This window comes from Mucor velutinosus (genome assembly GCF_035048745.1).
Source record: "Mucor velutinosus strain NIH1002 chromosome Unknown tig00001544, whole genome shotgun sequence".
Taxonomy (NCBI): Eukaryota; Fungi; Mucoromycota; class Mucoromycetes; order Mucorales; family Mucoraceae; genus Mucor; species Mucor velutinosus.
The window spans coordinates 2,248,375-2,267,049 of NW_027041908.1; the positions used below are offsets into that span (position 1 = coordinate 2,248,375).

At 40.2% G+C, this 18,675-nt stretch overlaps 5 protein-coding genes and 1 non-coding gene across 6 annotated transcripts; 3 read left to right on the forward strand and 3 right to left on the reverse strand.

Moving 5' to 3' along the window:
- Nucleotides 1–132: 132 nt before the first annotated feature.
- Nucleotides 133–1,593, forward strand: ATC70_006017 (uncharacterized protein; the record flags this gene model as incomplete). Its single annotated transcript, XM_064825299.1, has 4 exons — nt 133–745; nt 801–1,090; nt 1,150–1,251; nt 1,312–1,593. 4 exons carry the CDS (start codon nt 133–135, stop codon nt 1,591–1,593), a joined length of 1,287 nt encoding a protein of 428 aa, XP_064680676.1.
- Nucleotides 1,594–4,588: 2,995 nt separating this feature from the next.
- ATC70_006018 (uncharacterized protein) lies at nt 4,589–8,192 on the forward strand (the record flags this gene model as incomplete). Its single annotated transcript, XM_064825300.1, has 4 exons — nt 4,589–4,792; nt 4,853–5,125; nt 5,186–5,659; nt 5,721–8,192. 4 exons carry the CDS (start codon nt 4,589–4,591, stop codon nt 8,190–8,192), a joined length of 3,423 nt encoding a protein of 1,140 aa, XP_064680677.1.
- A 266-nt stretch (nt 8,193–8,458) lies between these two features.
- On the reverse strand, nt 8,459–9,542 carry ATC70_006019 (uncharacterized protein; the record flags this gene model as incomplete). The annotated part of the gene is made up of 6 exons (XM_064825301.1): nt 8,459–8,785; nt 8,841–8,922; nt 8,977–9,100; nt 9,160–9,337; nt 9,398–9,448; nt 9,507–9,542. 6 exons carry the CDS (start codon nt 9,540–9,542, stop codon nt 8,459–8,461), a joined length of 798 nt encoding a protein of 265 aa, XP_064680678.1.
- A 1,974-nt stretch (nt 9,543–11,516) lies between these two features.
- On the reverse strand, nt 11,517–11,599 carry ATC70_006020. The gene has a single exon. It is a non-coding gene; the product is annotated as a tRNA-Tyr (tRNA).
- A 2,280-nt stretch (nt 11,600–13,879) lies between these two features.
- On the forward strand, nt 13,880–14,398 carry ATC70_006021 (uncharacterized protein; the record flags this gene model as incomplete). Its single annotated transcript, XM_064825302.1, has 1 exon — nt 13,880–14,398. One exon carries the CDS (start codon nt 13,880–13,882, stop codon nt 14,396–14,398), a length of 519 nt encoding a protein of 172 aa, XP_064680679.1.
- Nucleotides 14,399–15,001: 603 nt separating this feature from the next.
- On the reverse strand, nt 15,002–18,550 carry SAC1_1 (Phosphoinositide phosphatase sac1; the record flags this gene model as incomplete). The annotated part of the gene is made up of 1 exon (XM_064825303.1): nt 15,002–18,550. One exon carries the CDS (start codon nt 18,548–18,550, stop codon nt 15,002–15,004), a length of 3,549 nt encoding a protein of 1,182 aa, XP_064680680.1.
- Between the last annotated feature and the right edge of the window lie 125 nt (nt 18,551–18,675).

An 18,675-nucleotide genomic window follows, 5' to 3' on the forward strand; every position in this document is an offset into this window, starting at 1 on the left:
TTCTGACCAAAATCTTAATTTCAACTTTCAACAAACAATTAAAAGTTTGTTGTAAAAGTCATGTATATGTTTGTTTGGCAGAAAATTATATAAAAAGGGCCATTTGCTGCCTATAATTCAACTGATGCGAAAATGATTCTCTACAGAGTCCCGTTTTTGGCTGCGTTTCTAGTCATTGTCAAAGCAACAGCAACTACAACCACCAACAAAAATGACGCGGATATAACAAAAGCAGACTCGGCTGAATTCGTGCAAACTTCACCTGTTTGGCTGGCCAATGTCAAAGTGCCCACCAACATAGCCACCCAGTTCCCTCTTGATGAAGACATCAAAGCAGGTCCATTGCCCAAAGGAGCATTCAAGTTGGACTTGACTAGCTATCCACAGCCCAACAAGCAACCTCCCACCGATCATCCAGAAGTGCAAGCAGTGCTTAAGCTTCTTGATTTCAGCAAAATCCCAAAATCCAAGCCTCGTATTGTCAAGGACTGGGTGTTTGACCTGAAGGACTACAGTCCTACTGATCCTGATTGCTGGTGGTCTTCCAGTCTTTGCAAGAAGCCCAAGGTCAGCTATCTTCCTGAGGACATTTCTATCTGTCCCGACAAAGGCACTTGGGGTCTGAATTACGATGATGGTCCATATAAAAAGTGGTGGCCAGCCTCTGAAAAGGAAAAGGAGTATGATCAGCCTCGATTCTATAACTATTTGGTGGAGGCAGGAAAGCAAAAGGCAACTCTGTTTTGTAAGTATGCTCCCTTGTGTCGTTTGGATAGCCAGTTTTTAATGCTTACATGTAGTCGTTGGATCCAATGTCATCAATTTCCCAGAGGCAGCTCAAAGGTCCTTGAATGACGGCCACACCATTTGCTCGCACACTTGGTCTCACCCTCAAATGACAACGCTTACTAATGAAGAAGTGGTTGCTCAATTGTACTGGACGCAGAAGGCTATCAAAGAGACTATGGGAATCACACCTAAATGCTGGAGACCACCTTATGGCGATGTGGACGATCGTGTACGTGCTATTGCTTATCAGATGGGCATGCGAACTATTCTCTGGGACCAAGATAGTAATGACTGGAACTTGGTAAGTGTGTGCGTACTTGTATTGATAGCTGCCAGTCTACTGATGTTTCCTTGCTGTAGATTACGGGCCGTTTGAAGACGGAGGTAGTGGATAATTATTTCAAAGATTGGGTTAAAAATCGCGTTTCTGGAAATGACACTGATCATGGGCACATTACTCTGGTAAGCTTAAGTCTCTGTTGAGGGCGTTTGGATTAACGTTGGCACTCACCAAACATCTAGCAACATGAGAACAGTAATATGACTATTCAAATGTCAGAGAAATGGCTTCCTACATTACAAAAGACGTTTAAAGTGATGCCTATCCATCAATGCATCAACGATCCTCACCCTTATTGGGAAGAATACTGGACCTACCCAACATTGGATGTACCAGAGCCACCTAGACGGAATGTGCAATCAACAGTTGGTAATTCTGCATCTGTAGGCAACCAACTCGGCCTTGCTGAAGCTCTCCTTAGCTTGGGTTTACTTGTGTTTGCTGTAGCTGCTACGTTTGTTTAATTTAAAATCAAGTAGATAACAATTTAATACAGAATAAACTATATTTTATCTTGCAGCAAAGAAGACTGAAGTATAATAAAGAGTTACATAATGAGATGTAAAGAAAAACTCGCTCATAACACTCGCAAATCAGTGCTTCTAGCTTCAAGCAACTTTGCTCAGTTATTTTGGATATTATATTAAACTTCGCATTCAAGTTTGTAATTTTTGTAAAAGAAAAAAGAATTCCCTCTTTTACAACAATATAGCGTACTTAGTCTACGCTTGAGTGACAATTCTTTTCTTCTCTAGCATCAAAAACATCAATTACCTTTATATTTGGTATGCATGGCATTGACTCTGCCTGCGACCGCCACTACCGCCAAATAAGTTTCAAACTTCGTTTGACAAATTTCTCTGATTTGTTAACTTTTGTACATTTTGGACTCGGTACGACATATTTTCCCAAATTCGACTATGTAAATAGTACAAATTACCCTATTCTCCCTTAAGCTTTCTTGGAGTACTTTTCAAGGCGCATCCGGTGGTACTAATTATGAGAGATGTTCTAAACAAATTTGCTGAGAATTATTGAAAAATATGAAATAACGTTTATGGCCGAAATGTCAAGATTTTGCATATCAAGGCTTCACAAAAGTAATTTCAGGGCTGCCTTAGATCTAGAGAACCATTTTGTGATAATATATGCCTTAGTAAAGTCTTCATTTTTGAGGCCAAAAACGCGATCGTTTGATATCTGATGAAAACCATGAGGGGTACCTCATGCTTTTTGGCCAATTTTTGATGATGTTTTTTTTGGTCTCCAAAAAGCTGAGCAAAGGTGTCAGTAAGCAAGTGCTAGATGAAAGAAGTTGTTTGGCACTATTCTCAAAGTTTGAAACGGCTTGTAGCACGAGAAATCACATCTAGAGTCTGCTGTGTTTTGCTATAAACCAACTGTAATCGTTTATTAAGACTTGAAGAATTGTAAAAGAGACGACCCAATCAGGATAAGGATATTCTTGATCTTCAGAACTAATACATGTTAGATAAAGATGTGTCAGGGTGTCTCTGTATCTCAATGTGAGGGCACCATAGTCATTTAGATGCAAATATTGCCAGCCGCTTCTGATGATAAACTCTTGCAGCCTTTTGATTTTCCTGCCGTTAAAACCGAGAATGGGCAAGATGTTCCAAGCTTGTGTTATATGTGATGTGTATTTCCCTGGTATTGATACACAGCTCAAAAATTGCCTTCAGTGTGTTATTTTGCAGCTCAAGGTCGTCTAAAGACACCATCTTTTTGACCAGGGAACTGACATGAGGAGATTTTAGTATCGTTGAGACGAACGATGTGGTGTTGTCATCCAATTCAATATCCCCATCCAGTGCTTTTTGAGCAACTGCGCTCCAGTTCTTGCACACAAGCTGGCACGCTCTGAGGCTCTTTGTATTTTCTGGTCTTATTTGGACAACACAGTCTATGTTCTGGTGCAAGATGTCTTATGGTAGATTGTTCCACTTGTACATGGTTGTGGCACAATAGGTCGGAAACCTCTAGTGCACAGTTTTCGCGCATTATATTTTCCATCTCTTTACCAAAGAATGAGTTTGTGGATATATCGATCATTGGTATAGCACTATCAATTTGCTACACCAATTAATATTAATCTGGGAACTCTCGCTCTCACGCACCAATTACCGCCTGATCGACAAAAAAAAAGTTCTTGCCGCAATCCGTTGTATTTTTGGCATTGTATTCATCATTTACCGCATTGAAACTGAAGATCCTTAATAATAAGGTTTATACTGTATCATATGAGCCACGAAAAGATCGTTGTCAAACTAAACGAACCCCATGTTGATCCCTTCAATATAAATCAAAGTATACTATATTATACGCTTAAGATCATCATTCACAAATCAAGCAATGTATGATATCATACATGATTAGGTGTATATAAGATGCATCCATAAATTTCACGTTTCACACCCGTGAGTATTGACAACAACGCAGTTTTTATAGAGTATAGGGCATACTATGCAGACAAAGTGTATCAAAACCTATAAATACAAAATCAAACACACCAAGCTACCTACTAGATGCACAAGTACATCATAGAGCACGGTAAACAGCCTACATCAACAACGTGCTTGCCATATCTTGCAGACGGATGCATCGTTGCTATGTATAAACCATAGTGTATGTATACATTACTGTTATAAAACATGTCTACAACGGAACACACATGAAATCAAGAGTTGTATTTACTGATTCCTGAGATGGACTTGTGGCTCATAACACAGTACTATCTAAATGTGGTCAATTTGGGCCAGGTGCTCTCTCTCGCAATAAATATTGCCAAAGATTGATCGTGTCACAGGGTTGAGTAAGTTCCTCATCCCTTGGCAATCTCTTTTATAGTGTCCCAGGAAAAAAGATAAATAGCGCATTTTTTCCATATATGATATATATTTTTTGATTTTGTGCTACATTCAGGCTTTGATGAGACTTAAAGGCGATTGGCTTGATTTGCCATGGTTACACCATTCCACCTCGCATTTGGACAATGATTTGCAATGTAATAAAGATCAAAATGAGCTTATTTCTAATGTAAATGTTAAGCGTTCAGCTGTTGGTTATATGGAGAATCTTTTGCAATGGTTACGATGATAATCCAAGCTGCTCTAGTAAAGTATATGTGAGGTCATAAGTATACAAAGTGGGCGGGTTGTGTCGTACCCGATGATAAATACCTCTTTTTCACATTTCCCAAAAAAGGATTGTTCATCCCATATGCTGATTTGATCTGAAAGATGGAACGTGGATACCCTTAATTTATCTCTGGGCGGCAGTACAGCTTAAAGCCACTGTCAACGCTTATCCTTTAGCGAAAAAAGCTCAAATCGCCCAGTGGTTGATTCAATCACATATATAAAAAGCCCAATGTCGATCCCTTTCCCCCCTCTCTCTCTTTTTCATTTTCAATTTTATTCCATTCTTGCTGTGTCCACAATGAATGAAAAGATAGAGAATGAAGATAAAGTTGCGGTTGTCACTGTGGAGGATGCCAATAAGATCAAGTTTGCCAAAGTGCATCGTCCCGAAAGAACCAAGACTATCCAAACCATTGACACAGTTGCCTCTCGCAGACCTTCCATCAGTGCTCCCAAGCGTCCTGAAAAGAAGCCTAAGGCTGAAAAGAAGAATGTCGATATTGTAAGTTTTATTTTCACGTAATTTAACATGTTGACTTGCTCGCTCACTCTGACTTCATAGACTGAACATCTGCTCTCTCCCGAAGACTGTGCTGCCAAGTACCATACAGATATCAACGTGAAGAAGGCTTCTGACTCACGCGGCCTTACTGCTCAGCAAGCTGCTAACATCTTGACTGAAACTGGCCCTAATCGATTGACGCCACCAAAAAAGCGACCTGCGATTTTGAAGTATTTCGACTGTGTCATCAAGCTCTTCAATTTACTCTTGATTCTGGCTGGTATTCTCAACTACATCCTCTTGGCAATCGACTTTAAGGGAAACTTTCCTAATGTAAGTGTTTGTTTGTACTTGCTCTAATAAATTGTAACAGGTTATTAACAATCGATGTAGACTTATTTGGGTGCCATTCTTATTGGTGTTGCCTTGCTGAACGCCTTTATTGAGTTTTACCAAGAACAAAAATCACAGGCTTTGCTAGACTCTTTCCTTGACATGGTTCCTGCCAGATGTATGGTGATTCGTGATGCCAAGGTGCAACAAATTGATGCTGTTGACTTGGTGGTGGGCGATGTCGTCTTGGTGCGTATGGGCGATAAAGTGCCTGCTGATCTCTTCATCTTCTCTGCCTCGGATCTCAAAGTCGACAACTCTCCTCTCACTGGTGAATCAGATCCTCAAGAGAGAGGCGGCACCAATACTCAAAAGAACGTATTTGAAGCCGAAAACATCATCTTCAACGGCACATTGGCTGTTTCAGGTGAAGGTTATGGTATCGTTGTGCGCACTGGTGATGGCACCGTATTAGGCCAAATTGCTGGCTTAACTGCGGGCGAAGCTAAATCAGAGTCTCCACTATCACAAGAGGTAAATTAATACAAATGAAGCTAAAACTCCATCATCATTAAACTTATCTGTGCTACGCTAGATCTCCAAGTTTGTAAAGATCATCGCTTCCATTGCTCTCGTCACTGCAGGCATCTTCTTTGGTATTGGTTTCCCTGTCAACAATGGCAACGTCTCCCTCACATTGAACTTTGCTATCTCTGTCTTTGTCGCTTGGGTGCCTGAAGGTCTGCCAGCCACTGTTACTATCCTGTTGACTATCTCTGCCAAGCGTATGGCTGCTAGAAACGTACTCGTCAAGGATTTGCAAGGCGTGGAGACATTGGGTGCTATCACGCTATTGGCTACTGACAAGACAGGTACACTGACTCGCAATCAAATGACGGTAACCTATGTGTGGACCTGCCTCACCATGAGAAATGTCATGGACAAGCAAAATCAAAAGGGCCCTATTTTGGAAGAACCCGGTGTGCGCGACATGCTGAATATTTGTACCTTGAACACAAAGGCCAAATTTGATCGTGTCGACGTCCCTGTGTCTCAACGTCAAATTCTCGGTGATGCTACTGAAACTGGTCTGGTGCGTTTTGCTGCTGATCAGTTGGGCAAACAATTTGATACACTTCCTGATGAGTTCCCCAAGGTGTTTGAAATCCCCTTCAACTCTGACAATAAGTGGGCGATGACAATTCACAGAAAAAAACACGCTAACGGTTCATTGACTCTGTATGTCAAGGGTGCTCCCGAAAGAGTCCTCAACCTCTGTGATAAGATTCTCTTGGAAGACGGCTCCTCTGTTCCTCTGACTGATAAACATCGCGCTGCTTTCCAAGAAACCTATGTTCACTTCGCTAGTCATGGTCATCGTGTTATCGCATTTGCTCAAGACTTGCTATCTGAAAACGAATACCCCTCTGAATTCAAGTTTGACAAGTCTGCTAAGAATTACCCCATGTCTGGTATGACGTTTGTGGCTCTCTGCTCCTTGGAGGATCCTCCAAAGCATGGTGTCCGTGAAGCGATTGGTAAATGTAGAGAGGCCGGCATCAAGCCTGTAATGGTTACTGGAGACCACCAGCTGACAGCTGAGGCTATCGGTCGCAAGATCAACTTGATGGTGGGTGATACTAAGGCAATGGCAGCTCAACGATTGAATTGCTCTGAAGACGAGGTCCCTGAAAATGAATACAACAGTATTGTGATCCACGGTGACGCCATTGACACACTTACCGATGATGATTGGGATCTTATCTTTTCCAAGGATGAGATTATCTTTGCTCGTACTTCGCCCAAACACAAGCTTGAAATTGTTAAACGCGCTCAATCCATGCGACACATTGTAGGTGTCACCGGTGATGGTGTCAATGACGCTCCTGCTTTAAAGAAGGCCGATCTCGGTATTGCTATGAACATTTCTGGCTCTGACGTGTCAAAGGATGCTGCTGCCATGATTTTATTAGATGATAACTTTGCCAGCATTGTCTCTGGTATTGAAGAAGGCCGCTTGATCTTCGCCAACTTGAAGAAATCGATTCAGTACACCATCAGCCACTCCATGCCTGAAGTCATCCCCAACTTGCTCTATGTCATTGTGCCTCTTCCTTTGCCTTTGTCTGCTATTCTCATCTTGGTGATTGATTTAGGCTTTGAGTTGTTTGCTGCTTTGACTTTTGCCTGGGACAAGCCTGAATCTGATGGAGGTTTGATGAAGATGCCACCTCGTAAACCTGTGAATCCCGAATCCATTGACCGTCATCGCCGTACCTTGCATCGTCGCCAGCGCTACATTGAATATGATGCTGAAGGAGAGGAAGTTAGACCACCCTTGTTCCGTCGTGTTTACAATACCTTCCATGAATTGTTCAGTGCAGGCTATTGGAAAGAAAAGTTTGAAAAGTCTGATGATGAAGTCCTTGTTGATTTGCCATTGCTGTCCTGGGCTTACCTCGAAATTGGTATCATTGAAGCTATTGGTAATTTGACTAGTTACTTTGTCGTTCTTTGGTACAATGGTATTACGCCCTATGATGCTGTTATCATGCAACGTGGTGCTGGTTTCCCTACCTACTACTTCTCCAATGGCCCCAACTACGCTCAAAACTATCTCACTGCTACTGGCAAGCTCTTGGATTCAGCTGCTCAAAAGCAAGCTCTGGGCCAGGCCCAATCTATTGTTTATTGGAGTATCATGGTCATGCAAATGTTCAATATGTTTGCCTGCAAGACTCGTTTCTCTGTACCAATTGGCAGATACATGTTTTCAAACAAGTACACGTTCGCCGGTATCGCTGGTGGTGCTTCTCTTGCTGCTTTAATTGTGTATTGTCCTCCTTTCAACATCCCTTTTGGAACCGATTATCGTTTATTGCCTCTCTTCTGGCTCATTGGCTTTGGCTTTGGCATTATCATCATTGCTTATGCTTGTCTTCGTATCAAGATTAGACAAAAGCTTAGCCCTGTGTCATTCAATCCTGATATTCATGGGTTGCGCATGTATCCTACTATTCGCACTGTTGCTACAAATGACTCAAGATCTGTCAACAGAATTGTTTAATCTGTTGCACCACACACATTTAGAATTCGTTGCTCTTATATAGTTTTATCATATCTTTTTTATCAGCGCTATTACAAATAGTGCTTTACATTGTACACTCTTATACATCTATAATACATAATTACTCTTGAATAAATTTGTAATCAAACCAAACTCGATATTGTCTATCTGTTTGTGTCTTATAGATGGCGAATATTGTACCATACAGTTGCTAGCTATTGACATGTTCGAGATTTATTAGAGATTACTAGCAAAGGTATGTACGCTCAAAGGCTTGAAGCAAAATTGTTGACTGTTACGCCACCATCAACAGTAATCAGGGCACCATTGGTATACTGACCCGCGCGCGAAGAAAGATATATGCAAGTACCAGCGATATCTTCAGCACTGCCAATTCTTGAGACAGGAACTTTGGCTACAATGATATCACCAAATGCATCCAATGTAGCCTTCATCATCTTGGATTGAAATGGTCCAGGAGCGATGGTATTTACTGTAATCCCATCATAGCCTAAGCGACCAGCCAAATGTCTTGATAGATGATGAAGACCAGCCTTTGAAGCAGAATAAGCATAGGTTTCTTGTGCAGGCGTCTACAGATAATCGATAGTCAGCAGTTAGCTCTGAAATTGTAGGAAGTAAACTCACTCTAATGCCATCAACTGAACCAATGTTGATGACCGAAGAAGGATTTTCTGTAGATGCTCTTGCAGATAGCAAGTTAAAGCAACTGTATGAGCAGTGTTAACAACTAAATAACAGGGCTTCTTGATCAGAAACTTACGCTTGTGTTAGAGTAAAAACTCGCTTCAAGTTCAGTGTTAGGACTTTATCGAATGCTTCATCAGGAAAATCAACAAAACTCTCGCCCCACGTAGCGCCAGCATTATTGACCAACACATCCAAATCTAAAGATAGATGTTAGACAACACAACATCCATTTAAATTATACACCCGGCCTACTTGCGATCCTCTTTCTCTGATAGCTCTTGCACCAAACGTTTTACCTCATCCGCCTTTTGAAGATCTGCAGGTAATGAAATACATTTTCCAGGACCTTTGGCATTTAATTCAGTTGCTACCTTCTCGCATGCCTCCACGGAGCGACTAGAGATATACACTTTGGCGCCTGCTGAAACAAAGCCCTATCAATAATGCATTAGATCAATTGAGAATTTTATATCTTTTCTCATTTGCAAACATACAGTAGCAATCATTTCACCAATACCTCGAGAGCCACCGGTCACCAAAACAACCTTTTTACATGGTGTTGATGGATTAGATAGTGTACTTGTGCATTGATAATAATGATACCTTATTTTCAACGTTGAATAAATTCTTGTAATCCATAATAAACAGATAGAATAACAAGGAGAGAAATATGATTTGAAATTCGATAAGAAGGCGAGAAAAGTGACTCCCCAACAAATTACTGTTTGGTAATAGTTTATTGCCTGAATTGACAAAACGAATGTAGTTTGTATCACAATGACTGACGTGTTGCCTTTTTACTCTAATTCATAGCATATTGCAATCAGAGCTCTATTTTTCAGCACAGAATTATTGGTTTAACCTACTTTTTCTTGGGTTATACACTCGAGCCACACTATGTTTGATTTATTATAAGCAAATGTCACTTATGGCTGCTCGCAATACGCATACAATTCCTTGGCAATTTGATAAAAACGCTTTTCTCATAGTCTTTCAGAAATTTTAAATTTTGTATAATCAATCAAAGAGTTGATTTAGCAAATCACTGCAAATACCTCAGGTATGCAGTATATTTAGTGATCTCAATAGGGTATAGATGCCCAATCTCCTAATGTGGAAAAATCTGACATGAAAACTCCGCTTAGGGGTTAAAATTCGCTCATCTCTTTGTCCGTTATGATGAGACAAGCATATTACGGTCGCCTTTTGGTCTCGAGTTTCAGTAATTTTAACGTTAGAAAAATGTTTTTTAACCACATCCGCCAATTTCAATTCCATTTGCGAGAACTTGAGCAAACGATAAGTAAAATATACCTTTAATGACCAAATAATGACAAAGTATTTCTCGCATATCTCTCTCTGTTTTTGAAACAACATGGATGTCTTAAATCTTGACATTTTGCTGCCTTGAAAATATCTGCTTTTCAGAAAATAAGGCAATGTGCGTTTCCAATCATAAGTGGTTTTAGCTTGTGAAAAGTGCGATGATCATTCCTCCTGGAAAACCAAAATGATTCTATCAGTGAGAGTCGCCAATTTAACAAGAAAATTATGGGGGGTCCCGTTAGAATGGAAAGCGGATCTGTGTTCGACTGTGATTTACATCTGCTCCCATGTTACGAAAGACTACATTGATGCCAGCTAGGTTTCTTCGAAGAAGAAATTGGTACAGCTTCAATACCACGATGTTATGCACCGAGTATGAGCAAATTATGTAAGCATCCCATCTTGGTTTGTTACAAATAATCTGGAGATAGATCTACCGGAGATGTAATCTCATAAATCGAACCTTGTAACCATCATTGAAGTTACACTTCTATCTTGTTTACCAGATGCATTAACATTAGCAGAGGTTTGGGGAGGGAAGGATCAGAGGGAAAGATAAACCGCGCATGAGAGGCTCCAATCTGGGTTTTTGACATTTTTGAGTCAAAGACATGCCTCAATTGTTTACTGAACATCCAGGAACAAGCTTTTTACCTTTAACTCTAATCATTGTTGCTTTTTGAACATAGCAACAGGCGACATGGCTTAAACAAAAAAGAAAGGATTTAGGTTTTTTTTTTTTTTTTTTAGGTTGAGGAAGAGATCAGAAGCTTTTATCTCAATTTTACAGCTTTTTCCCGTTTACTGCAGTTACCATGGCTTCCAAATCTTAAAATAAACACGAAATAGTTTCTGCTGTCATCTTTCGTAAATACAACATTCCTTTTATGGATGCTATAGCATGGAGTTTGCATGCTTTGCAATGAGGAGTGTCATTACATCTACATGTTGTGTGTCTTGGATATCCAGTTAATGCTCCGCTTCAAAGGTCTGATAAATAGAAAGCACTTTAATGGCTTCTATGACTTCTAGCAGACAAAAAAAGAGAGTAAATGTCGAGGCTTAAAGCCACAGATTGCAAGCAAAATCTGGCAGGGCTTGTCGTTAATAGAGATATGGTTATTGAGTAGACCTTGGCAAATGTATACAAAAGAATAGAATTGAGATAAAAGATGATCTTTATACTAAATTAAAAGGTTACACACAAAGTCTATGTGTACCTGACAGGCTCATTCACTCAAATTTGAGTGCTAAACACACTGCTTTCAAAGCAAAAAGCAAAAAATGTCCGGCTTACCTGATTCGAACAGGTGACCTAAAGATGACAGATTCACTACAGTCTTCCGCTCTACCAACTGAGCTAAAGCCGGATGGATGCTTGAATGGCTCACTTGGTTAGAGCTTCATGCGGAAGCAGTGGGTATGCCGAGAGGTCGTGGGTTCGAATCCCACCTTCGCATCCATATTTTCCGCCTTTCTAACCTGGCATGTTACTCGGTATTTGTGCTTGCACGTTTAGGTGTGCTGCGGTGCGTCTGGCCGGTTTCTACCTTGAGTCCTGTTCGTCTCCCCCGTCTTGCGGCGCGGCCATTGCCATTCCTCCCTCTGTTTCTCCTCCTCTCTGGTGGGTTTTGATGCCGTTTACTTTATTGGTCCCCTCCCTTTAGCAGCTTCCCTCAACCTTTAATTTAAACATGCTTTTTCCCGCCGAATCACTGTTAGTCTTGCAACATATGATCATACCGATTCCGCAGTTGACTACAATTGTAAATAAATAAAAATCCAATATTAAACTGAGCTAAAGCCGGATTTTCATATTTAGGAGGTTTTCTAATTTATTCTGTAGCAAAATTTATACTTTGTGTCTCGTGACGTTCTATAATAGGAAATCTTTCTGGTAATCAGGTTTTTTTTTTATAAACATTATTGGTTTTCTTTTTAGAAACGTTACGTGTAGAAGTCTGTAGTAACGCTGATTTACTTCTGGTCAAATACCAAGAAAATGTACTTTACAACTTTACAACAACAAGCATCTGTTTTTTATATTGATGTGGTGGTATTGTTATACTACTTATTGCAGTAGTCAAAAAATCAGGAGGTTTAATAATGGATTTCACAAAAAAAAAGTAAAGCAATAATAAAATACAACAGAAATCAACTGTGTTTTATTTGGAAGAAAACATCAATCATTTATTACGACCATCATAATTGTGATTGAATACACTGCTGTAATCATCAGGAATGATTTATTCACACCACGATGTGCGAGATAAGAGTAGTGCATCTTTACTTTAGTATGTTTAAGTAGTTGTTAATGTACATTTGAGCGCTTTATTAATAGATTCAAATAGCATGGATTTGAATGAGTGCTATTTGATGAATTTCGGTTTTCAATCAAGTTGCGTTTGGGTGGCTATTTCATTACACATTGGATGCGCCCTAAAAAGCACCCCAAGAAAGTTTAAGGAAGCATTTTTTTTTTTTGTAGGGGAGTCGAGCTCCAGGTTTTATTTAAAGTCCTTTAAATGTCATACTCAGGGATAGAAAAGACTGTTGGTGGACCCAATGTCTGCAATGAAGGGGAATAAGATATTTTTGAACTAAGTTGGGAAAGAAATCTACTACTAATAAGGTGCGACTCCTAGAGCCTGTAATGAAATAGCCACCCAAACGCAACTTAATTGAAAACCAAAGTTCATCAAATAGCACTCATTCAAATTCATGCTATTTGGATCTATTAATGAAAGCGCTCAAATGTACATCAAAAAACCCATTTAAAAATACTAAAGTAAAGATGCATGCTTATATCGCACATCGTGTGAATGAATCACTCCTGATCACAGTGTATTCAATCACACCCATGATGGTCGTAATAAGTGATGGTATCTTTATCCAAATAGAATTAAATCAATAACAAGCATATTCAAATATGACAACTATGCCCTGCTGCCATAGTTGCACAATATCCCAGATAAAGGATTCCATACTTCAATAACAAACATCACACTTTAAACCATCAAGGTTACATTAAATCATACTATGACGATAGCTCACCCAAGCCCATCAAGGTTACTCAAATCGACCCTTATGGCCAGTGCTCTTGCATTGATTACCACTTTAAATCAAACATCAACAACATTTGCCAGATATCGCAATAGCAGCACCTATTGCTCTCTATCATCACTAATCCTACAAGCTAGATGCAAATGTATAAATACTCTTCTTTTTTTACTCAATTCCAGGATCTTCAGTTCATTTTATACACAAATAAAATACAGTTGGTTTCTATTGTATTTTACTATTGCTTTATTTTTTTTTGTGAAATCTACTCAAACCTGATTTCACTGCACCATGAATCGTCAATGTCCAGACTAACGTTATTAAATATAGAATGCAAGACGATGTCATTATGAACGATATAGAATTCAATAAAATATTACTATAAACGATAGCTCTATGGCCTGCCACCTACTTTTTCATACGCTTCAAGAGCATTTAATACTGTATTGCCTTATGAAAAGGGCATGAGTTTGCCAGCTGGCCCCACCAGACAAAATTAATTCAAACCCAGAATCATAGTCTGTTCCAGATTGGACACATTTTGATGATTCTGGACTCGATCGAGCTATTTTTGGTCCGTGCTGTCGTCGATGGAACAACCCTTGGCCTTGCAGAATGTCTCAGCTTCTCATTGGAAATTCTTTTGGTCCCTGTCTCTTACCTACATTCAACGTAATGTGATATACCGGCTCATCACAGGCTGTATCCCTTCTCGAAGCAGGTTACACTACATGATGCCTGGAGTCTTCGAGTCTCACAATTGTCCTGTCTGCTTGTCTCCCAATGAAACTGCCAGCCACCTGCTCTTTGACTGTCCATCCAAAGAAAAGGTATGGCTAGGCGTCATTTTTGAATTCCTATGGCCCACGACGTCCATCACTGACATCAAAGAGGCTCTTCTGTCCCTGGACTTTTCGGATATCTGGTACTCCCAAGTCAAAGGCATTCATCCTTACAGAATCCTACTTATCACCCTGTCTCAAATATGGCTAGCCCATATGCGCTTTGTTTTTGACAACATCATCCTTGTCCCTGAGGCGATTCTGGTGAATGTCCGCTCCACTGTTCGCCAGACAGTGGATGAGGATCAAATCCATTCCCTCTTGTAGTTTTGATAGTTTCGATAGTTCTGCTTAGTTTAGTTTAGTTAATATTTCACCTTCTTTTTATTATCTCTTTTTTAATTGCACCCGCCTCTTCACTTCGACCCAGTACTCCTAGTGTACGCGGCTCAATCAATAAACAAAATTTAAAAAAAAAAAAGCTATTTTTGCAGATTCGACTAAGTGAAGTATGATAATCACCCCATGCTTCCTTAAGCTTTCCTGGAGTACTTTTCAAGGCGCTTCCAATGGTACCAAGTTATATAGATGTTTTGAATACACTTATTGAATGATTTGTAAAAATATGAAAAGAGGTTTCTGGCCAAAATGTCGAACTTTTACATATCAAAGTCCCACAAACATGATTTCAGAGGTTGCTTTGGATTGATAGAAACATTTTGATTTAAGATACACCATAGCAAAAGTCTTCATTATCAAGGTGAAAAACGCGATCGTTTGATTTTCGATGAAATTTTTTTTTTTTTTTTTTTTTTTTGTATGGATGTTGCTTATTTATTAGTAAATATACATTATAATAAGAACATCAAATGATGGACAAGTGTATGTAACAAAGTGACTTGCCATATATAAAATCTATTAAAGCTACTACTAATATTGATGCTTGAGATCTGACAATCTCATCACTTCAGCACTGATCTTGTTGGTGACATTGTTGGTATCAAATGGCACTCCTTCGAATGTTTGTAGGAGGTGGAATCTCCATATCATACGAATGGTGGCAGCAAACAGGTCGAAGATTGTAATCTTGATATCGAGGTTGTAGATGAAATATTGCTTCAGGTTTAAGTTAACTATAGATTGGTATACTTGTTGTGGATTAGCAACCTTGGGGTATCCCAGGAATTGTTCAAAGATGTTGGACCAAATGTCGTTTTTGTGGGGGCAGCTAACCATGAGATGTTTGGCATCTTCAGTATCATTGCAGAGGGTACATTTGTCATCTTCGACGTTCCTCAGGCGTCGAACGAAAAGAGCTGATTTGCTCGGGCATTGCTTGTGTATCATTCTATACCAGACATTTCTCACAGAGTGATGCATGTTTTGATGATAGAAGTGTTTCCACTGGACTTTGCTGATGGTATGATTGAACTTTCGTCCAACATCAAGGTTGTGTATGTCCAGCATAATTGATCTCAAGTATTTGTTTGACATTTGAAGCATTGGGCGGTCTTGGTAGTTAAGCATAGCAACGAAAGGCTGTAGGTCTAGATGAGCCTCCATGTTTCTTGTATCCGCGAAAGATTCCAATCTGATGTTCCCACAGAGAAGACCTCTTTCTATCTGATTCCTAATGTTTGGTCGCTTGCATTCACTTCTTGGCTTTATCTGCAGAGTACTTGTTTCCTGGTTGACGTGGAAGAAGTCATGAACTTTACTCTCCCTGATCGAGTCTCTGCTTGTGTATCCCATGGCTACTTCCTCATTGACAAAATCAAGAATTTCCAGCACTGGCAATGACAAGAGTGTCATGACATTTGGTTTGACAGACCAAGCGAGTGAGAATGGGGAATGCTTCATATAAGTATCTATTGCCTCGAACATCATGTGATAAGGGTGGAAGCCTCTTAACTGGTTTTTGTATCTAGCCGTTTGGAACAGTATAGGGATTATGTGCGATGGTGAGTCGTGCGACATCTTCAAATAATCCACTAGTAGCCTATACGTGAGACCAGGTATGTTGTTGCTGTTTTCTGTCAGCAAAGCGTTCAGGTATCTGAATTGCAGAACCTTTTGTTGCGCCATTATATCAATCAGTCCTAAACCGCCTTGATACCTTGGTAGGAAGAGAGAGTTGCCCTTTAGAGGTGGATACAAGCCAGACATTACAAACTGATAAATGATTGAGGTTATCTTCTTGACTGTGTCTTTGGGCAGGGAAACGATCCGAATGACATGCCATAGTTTGGACAATATCATAGTGTTGGCAATATTCGCTCTGCCGTACAGTGAGACTTGTCGTGCTGCAAACCTTTCAACAGCAGTAGTGATATCACCCAGCAGTTTAGCGATGTATACGTCTCTTTGTTGATTGCAGAACCAAATTGGATAACCTAGGTATTTTATAAATCCTGTAGACGTAGAATCATACCATTTGATTTTGAGATTGTTTGTTGCATGATCTTGAATTAGGCCACCAGTTTGGCTTGTCATTCTTCCACCATGAAGAGGGAAGGCCACGGACTTGTCGTAGTTGATCTTGGAGTTCGAGGCCTTGTTGTAAGTTCTCAATCTTTCTTCCAGATCAAGAAGTTCTGCCCGAGACTTGACGAAAGTCAGGACATCATCCGCATATGCGAGTACTTTCAATGGAGGAGGAGCCACCCAACTGTTTGTTCTCTTGCTTATAGGCTTGACGTGCTGGAGACTATACCCCGAGATAGTTGTACTTTTGGTCACAGATAGCAGAAATGGTTCAATAGCCAAGTTGAACAGCATTGGTGATATACTGTCTCCTTGTCTGATGCCGCGTCTTTGCTCGATAGGATCTGTTAAAAAGCCATTGACATTCACGTAAATGGAGTTGTCGAAGAATAACTTGCAGATGCATTGGACAAACTGTTTTGGGAAACCAAACTTCACTAGGACCTTGGATAGATACTGGGGATGTACCCTATCATACGCTTTGGCGTTGTCCAGCATAATCCCAGCATATTCGACAAATTCTCCAGAATTGTTCCATCTTGCTTCACGTGCATTGTCTACAATCACTTTCAACGACATCCCATGGTCTCCAATGTATCTACCTCTCAGGAAACCACTTTGGTGGGGGCCTATAAGGTCACTTGCTACCTCTATGACTCGTGAGTTAAGTAGTCTGGTAAACACTTTGCAATCAGAGGCTATTAGGGTTATTGGACGGTAGTTGCCAAGGTCAGTCATATCCCCTTTCTTTGGTAGCAGCACAATACATGATTCCTGCCAGGATTTTGGGAATTTGCCTAGTGATAAAGCATCGTTGAACACTTGCAGAATAATCGCTTCACAGCTCGGGTTGATTACTAGAAGGTGCAAAATTTCGTAACATATACCATCCAGGCCCGGACTACTACCATTTGGCGTTCTTCGAGATCCTTGAATGATATCTTCGTAAGGTATGTCTTCAATGATGTCCTGTGAGTCCTCAGCTGGAATTGTTTTGTCGATATATTGTAGCATTCTTTCCACACAATTGAGATCAATTTCTTCCTCGGTGTATAGGTCTTGATAAAAGACTTTGGCAGCGTCAAGTTTAGTACTAGTTTCCAAGCATTGTTCCCCGGAAGTAGGATGCTTTAGGCTAGAGATTGTTCGCTTGGATGCCTTTTCCGCTAATGTTTGCTTGATGTAACCTGGAGACTTTTCACTCTTCTCGTGCCATCTCTGTCCTGCTCTCAGTCGTTGGACGTCAACTATCTCTTGTTGGAGTTGGGATAGCTCCTTTTCGACAGGAGAAAGCAAAAGATTAAGACAGACGGAATCATCCCGGTACCTACGTAGCAAATTGTTCCTCTCGCTCTGTAACTTCTTGATTTTAGCTTTCCTCCATGAACAGTGAGTGCGGCTGAAGTTTTGAGTAACTTGCTTAGTTTTCTTCTTAATCAGGTCCCATTTTTCTTGAGCAGATAGGTTAGGATCTAATTTGGTTTCAACGTAGTTAGAGATAGCAGTGTTTAATTTGTTGACGTAGATAGGGTTCTTCGCAAGAAAGGGGTTGGCCCGCCAAACACCTTTACCACAGTTAGTCATGCCGGTAGTGTATGTCTTGGTTAACAAGGCATGGTCTGTCCATTCTTGAGAGAGAAATGTGATATCACCATCACTCATTTTGAAGAAAGCATCGCGGCCTGCAAACATATAGTCGAGAGTGGAAAGAGACGATCCACGTCTAAAAGTGTAATCATGCGGTAAATTTGGTTGGTTCAAGCAATCTGAAAAGTGAGTGTTCAAAAATTCAATGAAACTTTTGGGCTTTCCAGTTTGGCGATTATAGCGTTGGCTTGTGGAGTCGAAGCAGCAGTTCATGTCACCGGCTATGATGAGAGAAGGGATAATCTCAGGCATGGAGTTGAGGAGACTGATGATTTGGTCGAACAAGTGATTTCTCGCCCTGTAGTCATCAGAGTGAGCATAGATATTTAAAATGTAAATTGGAGGCATGTTATTGTTAACCAGTGATAGCTTGGTCAGAATAACTCTTCCGTCTTCTAGTATTTTGATTTGTTGTAGATTCAGTGATGGATTGAAGTTGATGACTCCACATTGTCCAGTCCAAATTGCTTGGT